At 44.1% G+C, this 13,240-nt stretch overlaps 1 protein-coding gene across 2 annotated transcripts in view; it reads right to left on the bottom strand.

The window, feature by feature from the left end:
- Positions 1-2,606, bottom strand: part of Pik3r4 (phosphoinositide-3-kinase, regulatory subunit 4) — a 49,680-nt gene extending 47,074 nt beyond the window's left edge. Inside the window, 2 exon segments of one of the 2 annotated variants that reach the window (NM_001401214.1) lie at positions 652-1,425; positions 2,212-2,606. In NM_001401214.1, coding sequence (NP_001388143.1) covers positions 652-1,384 — 733 coding nt within the window. In that variant the 5' untranslated portion in view covers positions 1,385-1,425; positions 2,212-2,606. 2 annotated transcript variants of the gene reach the window in all.
- Between the last annotated feature and the right edge of the window lie 10,634 nt (positions 2,607-13,240).

The raw sequence follows: 13,240 nt of genomic DNA, 5'->3' as shown, positions 1-13,240 counted from the left end.
CACACAAACACACGCACACACTATGAACAGACACAAACAAATCTCTGTGGGATCCGACAAGCATTTTGAGTAAATGCACAGCTATAAATACCAATATTAAAAAGACGCCTCATAGGAGCATCACACACGGCCTGAAACAAACTACCACACACACACACACACACACACACACACACACACACAATCACAAATACACCACAGCTAACGCCAGTCCCGCTGTAGGCCTCAGTTTGAACACCACCTCTCTAGGGGAGGCCTTTTCTGACACTGCCTCTCCACCTATCACTCCCAGAGGCTTATTTAACTATGTGCTTCTATAACAGTGACTTAGGCTGATCACCACCGTAGCAAACACAAGGTGAAAGTGACTTAGGCTGATCACCACCGTAGCAAACACAAGGTGAAACAGACTTTTTCTCTCTTAAACCTGACACGTAGCATCCTTGCGTGCCACCAGCACTGCGAAGTATATGTTCTCATTTGTTTAAATGAATGAGAAGTATTTTGCATCTCCTCATCACTGAAGCAAGTCCAATGAGGAAATCATGTATCTGTCTGAAACAGTCTTAAGAGGGTACAGCAAGAAACCTTTGAAAATCGGTCAATTTACAAAAAGCTACATTTCTGTTTGTCAGTGACTGACTCACATACCTGCTGAAAAGATGTCCATGGCCCTCTTCAACTCTCCCCGTGTTCTCTGATTGCTATTTAGGTCGACAAGAGGAGTTGAGGGATCTCTCATGTATTCTAACTCGGTGGCGAACATACCGCCATCCACGAAACGCTCAGGGGCGATGTAGCAAGTCCTCCTCCTCGAGGTGTCAAAGAAATAGTTGAAATCTGCTGGGTTGTCCTCTGGAAGATAAGTGGGCTTAAAACTGGCAAAATCAGTGAGGAGAACCCAGTTCCAACTGGTGACCATCACGTTCTCTGTCTTGATGTCACCGTGGCGGACTCCAGACTTGTGTGCTTGGTCCACAGCTGTCAGGATCTGGAAGGCGATCCAGCGCTTCTCGATGTTATTTAAGAAGGGACGGGTACTGATACGGTCGTAGAGGTTGTCCCTCACGTACTGCCTGAACAGCATGGCCGCTTTCTCCGATGCTTTTTCTGCTGCTTTCTGGAAAGGTAAGCAGTTCTGGGCCGAATGGAGCCTGATTTTCAGTTCCTCCAGCTCCTGTTTATAACTAGTTAAAGGCAACGTGGGATCCTGGATTGCAAAGACCTTCACAACCACCAGGCCCTCCCGGTGCTTCGCTCGAGCAACTTTAAAAAACCGAGTACTTCCCAGACTCTTATCATATTCAAAGTCATGGATGTCTGAGAAGTAGCTCTCTACGGACAGGATCTGGGAAGGAGCAATACCAGCTAGTTGGTTTCCCATAATGATGGGCACCCCTGGGTTGGCAGGTTAACACACAATACCTATATAAAAGGATGGGAAGAGGGAGAGAAACAAACAGTGAAATTGCCATGATTTGGCCTTTTCCTAAAAGACAGTTGCATCATTATTTACTAAGTAAATTCAGAAAAATTTACCTAAATAGGTTTTATTACTTTTATCTAAAAAGATGGTGCTACTTCACGCCATCCTTTCCAGTAACTAAATCATGTTTAAATATATGCATGCCTTCAACGTTTTAATTTTTGTTTTTAAGATAAGGTCTTGTGTAGCCCAGGAGGGGGTTGGAACTCCAGATCCTTTATCCTCCACCTCCCAAGTGCTGAGATCCCACCATTCCAACGTGATCTCTTAAACATTAAGCTAAAATGTTGAAACATGTATTCACTGATGTTCAGATTTTAAAGTCTGGCTGCACCTTTACCCTGACTGTTCAGTAGTGTTTGACACTTTGGAAGTCGCAAAGGTACCGGATGACTCAGTCCTTGCCCGAGAAAACTACATTTTAGTTGCAGGTAAGAAACACATTAAACGCTTAAATGAAAGAATCACATGACACAAACGGGTCATTTAATTCCTGGGTCAGACAGATCTATAAAATGAGCATCAACTGGGCCCCTCCAGCCGCCTTGCGGTGATGTCTCCCTCCTCCGAAACCAAGGCAAACTCCCCCAGTTTGCAACAAGAAACCCCGCCAGAGACATTCAAGAAAAGTAAGGCAAAATGCACACTGCCCCAAGTTACCTAACCCCGTATTTTGCAGGAACTATCTCCCTACCGCACAGTTTAGCACTCAGGGAAACATTTACCCCAGGCCTCTGGCAACTCAAAAGTCGCTGAAAGATCCCAGGGAGGTCTTGGCAGAGCTGAGGGGCTTGGGCGTGAACAGAAGTCGGCGAGGAGAGTGTTTTCTGTGAGGGGTCTTCCTTTCAGACACAGGACCTGGGGTCGTTGGGGGAGGAGCGCAGAAATGTCCGAAATCTAGAGCTGGGGGTGAACAACTGGGAGAGCAAGCATACTCGGGACTCCGGACAACCAGCAGCCTCGCTGGCGGCTCCTCCCCTGCCGCCCTGGGCCCGCGCGTGTTCGAGTCCCCGGATCCCCGGGCCTTTGCGCCAGCCCTGGACGGGGGACAGTGCCAGCACCCGTCCAGGAAGACTACTTCACCTGCAGCGAACGCTGAACTCCCGGGAAAGCCGCTGGGTTGACTTCACTTCCTGTTGAGAACGGAAGTGACGGAGGGAGACTTGAGGAAGCGTTCAGTAGGAAGCCGGTTGCTAGGAGACAAGGGAAGGAGGCGTGACCTCACTGCCCTAAGCTGAAGGTGCTTTCCTTCACTAGACTCCGGGGCCGCTGGCTCTAAAAAAACTTACCCACGTACTTAGAAAACCTAGTTCCCCAAACAAGTTGGATTGCAACTTTATTGAGTGAGAATTTATGTATCATAAAGTTCGTCGGTTTAAAAAGTGCACAATTGGGGTGACAGGAATCTTTAATCTCATTACTCAGAAGATAGAGACAGTGGCTCTCTGTTAGAGGCTAGCCTATCTATAAAGAGAGATCCTCTCTCCACAAAAATGTATGTATGTATGTATGTATGCATGCATGTATGTTTGTCTGCGTGCATATTTTGTATATACACACCCAAGTTATCTGGGTATGGCTGAGCCAAACCAGTCATGACCTCACAGCAGGAGTAACTGCTATTGGGGAAGGATATGCACCCTACCGCTCTAAACTCTTGGCTTCTAATGTATTCTAGGAGAGAAACACTCACTTTCTTCAATTGAGTCCCTACTGAGTGCCTACCAGGCTCCAATCCATAGTCCCAAACTCACTGCCTAAACTTGGTGGGTCTTGAGAAAAAAAAAAAAAAAAAAAGACAGGTTTGAAAGTATAGGTTAAGGGGTTGCGGATTTAGCTCAGTGGTAGAGCGCTTGCCTAGCAAGCGCAAGGCCCTGGGTTCGGTCCCCAGCTCCGAAAAAAAAATTTAAAAAAAAGAAAGTATCGATTATTAGGAGTGGGGGATGACAGTAATCACATTATACATGTATAAGATTTTCTTAAAAATCAAGTCAAAAACATTTTTTCAAAGTGTCAAGATGAACTGGTTTTAATTTTTTATTCACTTTATTTTTAAAGGCAAGGTTGTATTCTGCATTTCAGACTGTTTCACCAAAGAAAAGCCTGAAGCTGTGAGCAGTCCCTTGTCATTTCTCCCTCCTTCCTTCCCTCCCTCCCTCCCTGCCACTTTGCCTCCCAGCAATAGGCAATCATTTCATTGTGTTTCTGTAAGACGTTGCCTATTCTGGACATTTCAAATAGGAAGAATAAAACATATAGTCTGATTTCTTTGCATTTGCCAAATGTTGAAGGTCATCATGGCTGTGGTTTTTGGTGCTCCATTTCTTTTCCTTACCAAGCATTCCCTTGTGTGGAAATGCTACATTGTGTCATCTGGTCTGTCAGCAAATGGGATTTGTGTCTGCTTCTTGGTTATCAGGAATAAAGCTTGTAGGAACATGTGTGTGTAAGTCTTTACACTGTGGTGTGTTTCAAATACAAATGCCAAGGAGATGACATGTGTATTCATATCAGAGCCCTGAGTTTAACGTTTTGAGAAACTGCCAACTTCTTTTCCACAGAGTACCCATCCTTACATCCCCACCAGCACAATACGGGGCTCCTGATTCTTCTGTGTCCTTTCTGGCAATGACGTCATCCATTTTCCATTAATAGACCATCTTAGTAGGAACAAAGTGACATCTCCTTTTGGTTTGATTCGCAGTTCCCCAAGGATTAATGATGTTTCCCATCTCTTCCTGGACCTGTTGCCCATCTGTTTCTCCTCCCTGGGAAGGTGACTATTTAAATCCTTTGTCAAAGTCTTAAATGTAGTTTCCTGTTTGATTGCCTTGCATGCTTGGGACCTTAAGTGCCACCCCCTGGAGTCTCAGAATAAAATCGTAAATACTTTGTATTTAATTAACTTCACTTCTTTTAAAACGTTTTTAAAACGTTTTCAGGTTTATATGTATGGATGTTTTGGCTTCGTGTGTTTATATGCACCACCTTCATGCCAGTGCCTGTGGAGGTCAGAAGAAGGCACCAGCGTCCTTGGAACTGGAATTACACGTTAGAATGAGTATTAGCCACCACATGGGTGTTGGGACTCAACCCCGGGTCCTGTGCAAGAACAAGTACTATAAACCTCTGAGCCAGATGTTCACAGTGGTGCAGGCCTTTAATCTCACACTTGGGAGGCAGAGGCGGGTGGATCTCTGTGAGTTTCAAGGCCAGCCTGGTCTATAGAGCGAATTCCAGGCCAACCAGGGCTACACAGAGAAAGCCTGTCTCAAAAAATCAAAACCAAATATCAATGACAACCTTGAGTCATCTCTCCAGCCCCAGACATTTTAAATTTTAAGCATTCTTTATATGGGACCAGGCATGGTGGCTTGTGACTGTAACCTCAGTGCTCAGAGGCACATATGCTTGAATCAGAAGTTCCAGATAAGCCTTGGCCTGGGCTACATACACGATGCCCCATCTCAAAAATAAAAAAGAGTTCTTTACGTATTCAAGAAACACAAAAGGTTTTAATCCAAAGCTGATTTTTTCTTTAAATCATCCTCTTTATCACAGTAAACAGCACAATGGCTGACTAGGTTCCTCAAACCATAAATCTGGAAGTTGTTTGGTCATCCTTGATACCTTCCTGATGGGCTAAGGTCACAGAAGGAATGAAACCAGGGTCCACAGCAACACTCAAGGCCTGTAGCGATTTTATTGAGAGCAGTCAGAGTTCTTATAACTTTATCAGAAACAGAATATTGTTGCAATTGCCAGGATCAATACAGTTGTTGTTGCCAGGATACAATGATGTTTACAAGCTGTACAGGGTACTCAAGATTAAGGTCTAAGACCAACTTGTCTTGTCAAGCTGCTAAGCTTCCTTGACCTCAGAAACTGAAAGGCACACTGGTCCCCAAGAGCTGTGGACACTAACCTGATAAACCTAAGACTCATGCCTCTTGAAGTAGCTAGGCCGGGCCAACTCCATGGTTCCCTGCACCTCTCCCCCAAAATCCTCTCCCCCATCTCTCTTCCTTGAACACCCCCTCCCCCATTATCACTTGCTCCCGGTGAGACTGTGCTAAGCTATGCTAATGTAACGGGGTGAAAGTGAAAAGCCCATCACCCTGTGTTTAAATTTCGGCACCTCCATAGGGAAGGCTTCCGCCAGCCAATATTATTTTTATGTTTCTCATGATTTCTCTAAATCTTTTATGGTTTCCTTTTGCTTCCTTAAATTACTGAAGTATACCTCCAATGGGGAAGAGGAGAGGTTGTCTAGGTTACCCAAAAACTCCAGCAGTGATCCATCCTCCTTTCTTACGTCATACGATATAGTTACCATATACCAACTACCTGTGTTATTTTGGTCTTCTGAACCTTCTTACGTATTAAATTACTATTTAGTTTTCAGTAGTTTGAGGATTATGCAAGGCTTTACTACGGATAAGATTAGTCCTAGAGTAATCTTTTAAAATATATAACTATAGTGCTGGGTGTGGTGGCCCAAGCCTTTAATCCCAGCACAGGGCAGTGGATCTCTGTGAGTTCTAACCCAGCCAGCGCTCCCTTGTGAGACCCTGTCTAAAAATACCCACAGGAGTAGACTCATAAGACACCGATGTTTGTAGTATTCTAGAAGTGCATCTTCGTTCTGAGCTTCACCTTATGGGCAGCTGATGGCTTCTGGGGGAGGGAGAGTCCATTTTTTTTTTAAGTATGTGCCCCCTCCAACCCTGACTGTTGCTCATGCTTATGTGGGAAGCCAGAAGATATTTTAACATCGCAACTACATTTCTGACTCATGCATATCGTGTGTAAATGCTTTATACGCCTCTCCAACAGAGAAACAGTACTAGGAAAAACCATACTGGCAGCACAGATTGGACTCCGTGGGTTACAAAGGAAGAAAAAAGGGGTGTGAAGTTGGGAGTGGGGTATAGAGAGAGAGGTGGCTCTGGGAGAGGGGAAGAGGGGGTGAGTGTGATTCTCAATACACACACACACACACACACACACACACACACACACACACACACACGTAAAGGGGGGTATTAGAATGGCTTACAGGCTGTGGTCCGGTTGGTCCAATCCTGACTCTCTAGCAATGGAAGTTCCAAGAATCCAGGAGATGGTCATTCCACAAGGCTGGACGCCTCAGTTCCTCTTCCACATACACCAGAATCCTGAAGAAGTAGGTTGTAATGCCAGTGAAGGAATAGACTTGCTAGAGACATTGAGACCACGCAGTCAAAGAGAGAGGCCTCCTTCTTCTGTTTCCTTTATATAAGCTACCAGCAGAAGACTTGACCCAGGTTAGAGGTGGGTCTTCTCACCTCAAAAGATCTGGATTAGAAGTGGATCTTCCTGCTTCCCCCCCCCAAATACGCCCAGTCATTATGGGGGTTTAGTCAGTTCCAGGTACAGCCAAGTTGACAACCAAGAATAGTGGCCGCACCCCTCTTAGGGGCCGTGCACTTTCTCAGCATTTCCCACCTTTGAAATCACTGGATGTGGAGGTCATTGTTTGCATAAGGTATCCTATCCCTCTAGACCTGCTGTGTTCTTGTTCAAGGCCTCTTCAACACCTATGCATCTACATTTAAAAGACGAATTGTTGTATTATTTTCATCGGGTTTGTGACCACTAAGGATAAAAGTGTGAATTCTGGGACTAGGGGCATCTGCCATACCTATAGAAAGTATTACAAGCACACCCATTACCAGGGAAGAGTTTAACTCTGTATGTAGATTTCTAACTTACACCATGTATGTAGATGCTTTAAACATCTTTCTAAAAAGTACAAAAATACCTCAATAAATTTGTCCTGATGCAGGTAATTCGTTTAGTGGTGTTTCGAAAAGAATTAAAAATTAAAGTTGCATGTTACAATTTTGCTAAATTGTTGCTAAAGACTCCTTTCCTGGGAGAGGTATGAACAGTGTCTACCCCTCTTCCTAAGGTCTTAATGCCAAACTGAGGTTCGATTCTGCCAAAGTTCCCCACAGGGGGCCAGTGAGTTTATTAGGCTTATTTAGAAAGCCCGTGGGTGAGGGGTCACCTACAGGAGGTGACCTTAGAATAGCTACAGTGTAAGACCTGCATCCTGCAGGGATGTCGGCTTCCCCACACAGTATAGTTGGAACCCTGCTCTTATCTTTCCCTACCTGCATCCTTCAGCCCCCTCCCAGTATATACACTATGCAATAAGGGTTGGGAAGGCCAGGTAAACACTCAGGTGAGGGTCCCATGGCCCACCCTGCCCCTTCCTTCCATGAGGGAACATTGACAGACAACAGGCCCCGCTGCGATGATCTTCTTTTTTCCTCCTTCACAAGTCCAGAACTCCTGAAAATGGTGGCAATTGGACTCCAAGGATAATCCTGTACGACATTTATGAATAAAATTTAAAAGAGCCAGCAAGCACGGGTCCGTTCTCTAGCCAGTAGCCACACATATTCCTCGAAGCAACAAGCCCCGAATGTTCTCTTGTGTAGAAAAGAGATTTTTTTCCGCCCTGAGAGTTGCTGTTCATTAAGGACCATCTTTTGCTTCTAGGAGGACCTATTTAACTTGTGTTGTTTTGTTTTTATTACATGAAGTTCAAGTAGAAATGATATGTTTCGCTTTGAGGTTAATGTCATTAAGGGGTGAATGGTCTCCACTTTCCTTTTCCCCTTCAGCTGAGATGCAGTGACCGTCAAAGCCCCCTCGATGAGGTACAGCGAGGTGGCAGGAGCCTCTGTTTGTGAATTACAGCTTGGAAAAAACAAAAACAAAAACAAAACAAAACCCTGTCTGTTAAATAGGCAAGTCTGTGCAGGATTTTTACGCAATGATTAAGTCACACATCTGAAGTCTTGGAATTGATTGTCTTCAGCAGGAAGCCCTACCTCCCCGAGTACAATATCTGATCCATCTCTAGCCGCTCCTAGCTCTTCCTGCCCGCCTACCCCACCAGGGCTCATCCCACTCTGGGAAATGTCCGAGCGGATCCCCTGCTCTCTGAATACTAAGAGAAAGGACGTTTTTTAAAAAACTAATTTCTGTTGTAAATCCCACATGTTAACTGTCATGGTGCCATTACTAGCTTGTAACCTGTGACATAATAACCGGCTCCCACAAGGATTATCCCTGGTACCACGGAAATAAAGATTACTTTTTAGGTCTCGAAGGATGGGATGGGGAAACTGTTTTATAGTAGAAAATTTACCAAATATCTATCTAGGAGACCGAACGACATTGCTTAGAATGGTACATAAATATTATGGGGGCTCCCGACCTAGTGCAAGGGGGAAGTGTGCTATCTCTCCTGAAACATTCTTGCCAAGAATATCTAACCTGAGTTTATTTAAACCCCTAAACCTCTCGGGCCACCCGCCATGTTTAATTAGGTGTATTTGAAATGTGCTGTCTCCCAAGTGAGATGTGCTTCCCTCCGAGTTCGGGGCCAGCCTAGTCTACAGAGTGAGATTCACGGTCAACGTAAAAAGAAAAACAAAACAAATTATACCAGAAAGGAGATGGAATGTCAGACTTTTAAGGAGGTTGTTTGTATGCTGAATTCACACGCTCGAATACTGACCACGACAGGCGCATACTGACCACGACAGGATTGACAGGGATGGTGGCGGAATCCAACAATGGCAGGGACGTGGGCCTGGAATACACACTCATGCATTTCCTTGTCCTCGCTTCCACCATTTCCACCTCTGTCCCTCCCCCACCAGGTCTCCCCTTCCGTGCGTTAGAAAGGGCATCACAAAATTAACCCCGAACAAGATAAAGATAGAAACAATATAACTGTCGTTCTTTTTAAAGCAGAGAAATCACACTTGGGATTAGCGAGTTGAACTGCCACTAAATTTTCAGTTTATCTTTGAAATTACAGCTGCTAATCCCAACAGGTAAATTTGTGGATTACATGGGTCTCATAGTCTATCAAAGGGACATAAACTAGTCAGTGTGGAAAGTTTCTTCTTAGACCAGTTCGTGGTGCGAGTTTCTTTCTTCGGATCTGTTGTAAAAGGCATGAGTTAATAGCCAGCTGTGGAAGTACATGCTTTAATCCCAGCTACCCAGAGACTGAGGTGGGAAAATTGCAAGCTCGGGGGATGTTGGACTGTATAGCAAAGGCCAGCTGGGAAGCTTAGTGAGAGCCTCTCTCAAAATGAAAATCTAAAAGAGCCGGCGTTCTTGCTCAGCTGAGGGGTGCAGCATACCTAGTGTTAATCAAAGCCCCAAGTTCAACCCAGAGGGGGAGGGTCATTATTATCATGTAAAACAGCATGGATAACATTTTTCTATGGCATTCTGCAGGCAAGCCGTTTGGCAGTTAAGATGCCCACCACTTAGGATCGACTCGGTTAATTCACTTACAGCACCTCGGTCTGGTTTTATAAGTACTACTACCTCGCTTGACATTTGGTTGTGAGCCGAGCCTCTAAGGGCTGAACCATGGTCTCTCTGGCTCTTGATCCCCATCTTCCTCCTTAGTTGACTGCTGCAGTTCCGTGATGTTGAATGTTACCAGGACACCAGTCCTGCTACCTTATGTTGCTTATGTTTTCTTTCAATTTTTTTGCTGTTGTTCCTTTTAAAGACAGGGTGTGTTAGGTAGTGTTCCCTGGGAAGTTGCAAATGAGTCTCCCATCCCCCAGGACAGGGTGCCTACAGCACACCAGGAAAATTATTTCATCCACTGCTAACCTAATGAACCAGCGAGCTTACTGGGCTTTCCTGCAGAAGTGTAGGTGTGTGTGTGGGGGGAGGGGCGGGGTTACAAGAACTTGGTTGACTCAAGGCAAACTGTGTCCCTGCAAAGCCTACAGCATCAGGGGCGATGACTCAGAAAGCTGAGTCTGCTGCTTTCTGCATAACTTGCAAGCAGCTTCCCCAGAAATCGCTCACTGTTCGCTAGGGGATGCGACTTGTGAATCTGCTAAGTTTTAGCTTTCTGAGACTTGTAAGATTTGCTTACTTCATGAGTCTCATGAGCCCCCACCCTCCTTCCAGAATACAATGAAACTTCTACACATCATAGAGTTCATAGGTAGTCCAGGCTACCCTTGAACTCTTGGGGGCCACCATGCTAGGCCCATCCTAATTTTTTCATACATACCTTTGCCTGGTCTCTGGGCTCATGCGTCCTATATCTACTTGGCTTTACTACCAAGTCCCAAGAACAACCAGGTTGGAACACTGCCCCACCAATCACTTGCCAGTCGTGTGTGCCTGAAACACAGTCAACAGAGTCAGGTCCCCACAGCTGTCTGACCCACAACCCCCCACTCCCGCCTTCTGCTGGCATCAGGACCATCCAGCCAACACCAGATGGCTAAAGGTCAGTGTAAGAACACAGTCAACAAGAGCCAGGGCAACATGGCGCCACCAGAGCCCGGCTCTCCTGCTGTAGCAAGCCCCGTACACATGAAACATAAGAAAATGACCTTAAATCCAATCTTGTAAAGATGATAGAGGCCTTTAAAAGGGAAATGGATAAATCCCTTAGGGAAATACAGGAAAATACACTCCAGCAGATAAAGGTCCTATTTAAAGAGGAAAGGAATGAACATAAAGAGATACAGGAAGGGGGCTGGGGATTTAGCTCAGTGGTAGAGCGCTTACCTAGGAAGCGCAAGGCCCTGGGTTCGGTCCCCAGCTCCGAAAAAAAGAACCAAAAAAAAAAAAAAAAAAAAAAAAAAGCACTGTCTGCTCTTCCCGAGGTCCTTAGTTCAATTCCCAGCAACCACATGGTGGCTCACAACCATCTGTAATGAGATCTGATGCCCTCTTCTGGTGTGACTGAAGACAGCTACAGTGTACTCATACATAAAATAAACTAAAAAAAAAAGAATAAGAATAGAAGAAGATTCTCAACTGAAAGGCCTAGAAAACATCTTCAACAAAACCATAAAAGATTTCTGTAACCTAAGAAATGAGATGCCTATAAATGTGTGTAAGAAGCTTATGGAACTCCAAATATATTGGACGAGAAAAGGAAATCCTCTCGCCACCTAAGAATAAAAACACTAAACATACAGACAGAGAAAGAACATTAAAACTGCAAGAGAAAAAGGCCAAGTATTATGTTACCTGGGTGTGCAGGCAGACCCATCAGAATAACACCTGACTTCTCCACAGAGACTCTAAAAGCTAGAAGGGTCTGGGCAGATGTCTTGCAGACCCTAAGAGACCACAGATGTCAGCCCAGACTATTATACCTTGAAGAACTTTCAATCATCATAGATAGAGAAATCAAGATATTCCATTCCAACAAAACCATATTTAAACCATACCTTTCAATGAACCCAGCCCTACAGAGAACACTAGAAAGAAAACTGTAATCCAATGAAGCTAACTACACTTTTAAAAAAACACAAGAAATAAATAATTTCACACCATTAAAACCAAAAGACTAGAATCATACAGAGAGAAGCTACTATCCCCAATATCAAAATAATAGGAATTAACAATCATTGGTCTTTAATATCTTTCAACATCAATGGACTCAATTTCCCAATAAAGAGACACAGGCTTACAGAATGGAGAAAACAGGATCCATCACTCTGCTTCGTACCAGAAACATATCTTAGCAACAAAGATAGACATTACCTCAGAGTAAAAGGCTGCAAAGAGGTTTTCCAAGCAAACAGACACAAGAAACAAGCTGGAGTAGCCATTCTAATATCTAATAAAACGGACTTTCAAACAAAACTAATCAAAAGAGACAGGGAAGAACACTTCATACTCATCAAAGGAAAAAATCCATCAAGAGGACTTCTCAATTCTGAACATCTATGCCTCAAATGCAAGGGCACCCACATTCATAAAAGAAACATTACTAAAGCTTAAATCACACGTTGAACCCCACACATTAATAGTGGGAGACCTCGACTGCCAATGGCTGGCTTTGGCATCCATGTGGTGGGTAAACTGAGGCAGGTAGCCATTAGGGGTCGGTGCTTAGAGACACTGACCGGGATCTATAGGGGCTGCTGCCAAAGGCAGTCAGTGACTAGGGAAGTTACTCAGCAGACTTTTCTCTGAGAGAGTAAAGCTTAATTTACTGGGGCTGGCACTCTCTGTGGCCAGTGGAAAAACTATGAACTCTTTTAACTCCTTGGGAGAAGGACAGAGAGAACGTTTACATGTTCACACACACACACACACACACACACACACACACACACACACACACACACACACACACACACAGTTGATAGGAGAGACAGTGTTCCAGCCACAGCATTTTTATTCTTTCTTCCATCTCTTATGTATCCCAGAAGAATCTTTTTAGTAGGATACACTTATAATGTGATTACGTTTTAGTTTTCTTCTAGTGAATGATTATTTTAAAAATACATTTTCCAATACCTACACAAGAAATAACATTACACAGCACAGGTAAAGAAAATTACTCTCAAAAACCCATGTACATTCATAACCAAGCAACTTGTTATAGATTAACAATGTGTAAGCAAGCCAGGCAGTTTCCTCAGCCAGTTTCTCTTACTGGCAGGCAGCAATTTGCAGTTACAAAGGAAGAAGTAATAAGTATTTTATTATTTATCTTTAAAACTAATCTCGTAAGGATCATAAAAGAATCACAAATCTGAACTTTTAAATAAAAATTAGTCATGTCTACTTTAAATCCTCAAAATGCACATCTGTGTATCAGCAATTCTTAATAAATCATATCAGGAAGCTGAGGGAAACATCGGTGTAAGAAATCAATCCTCTCCAGTCGGCCTCAGTGAGAGT

This window comes from Rattus norvegicus, chromosome 8 (assembly GCF_021556685.1).
Source record: "Rattus norvegicus strain SHRSP/BbbUtx chromosome 8, alternate assembly SHRSP_T2T, whole genome shotgun sequence".
Lineage (NCBI taxonomy): Eukaryota > Metazoa > Chordata > Mammalia > Rodentia > Muridae > Rattus > Rattus norvegicus.
The sequence above is the reverse complement of the archived record's forward strand: the minus strand, read 5'-3'. Positions and strand labels throughout refer to the sequence as shown.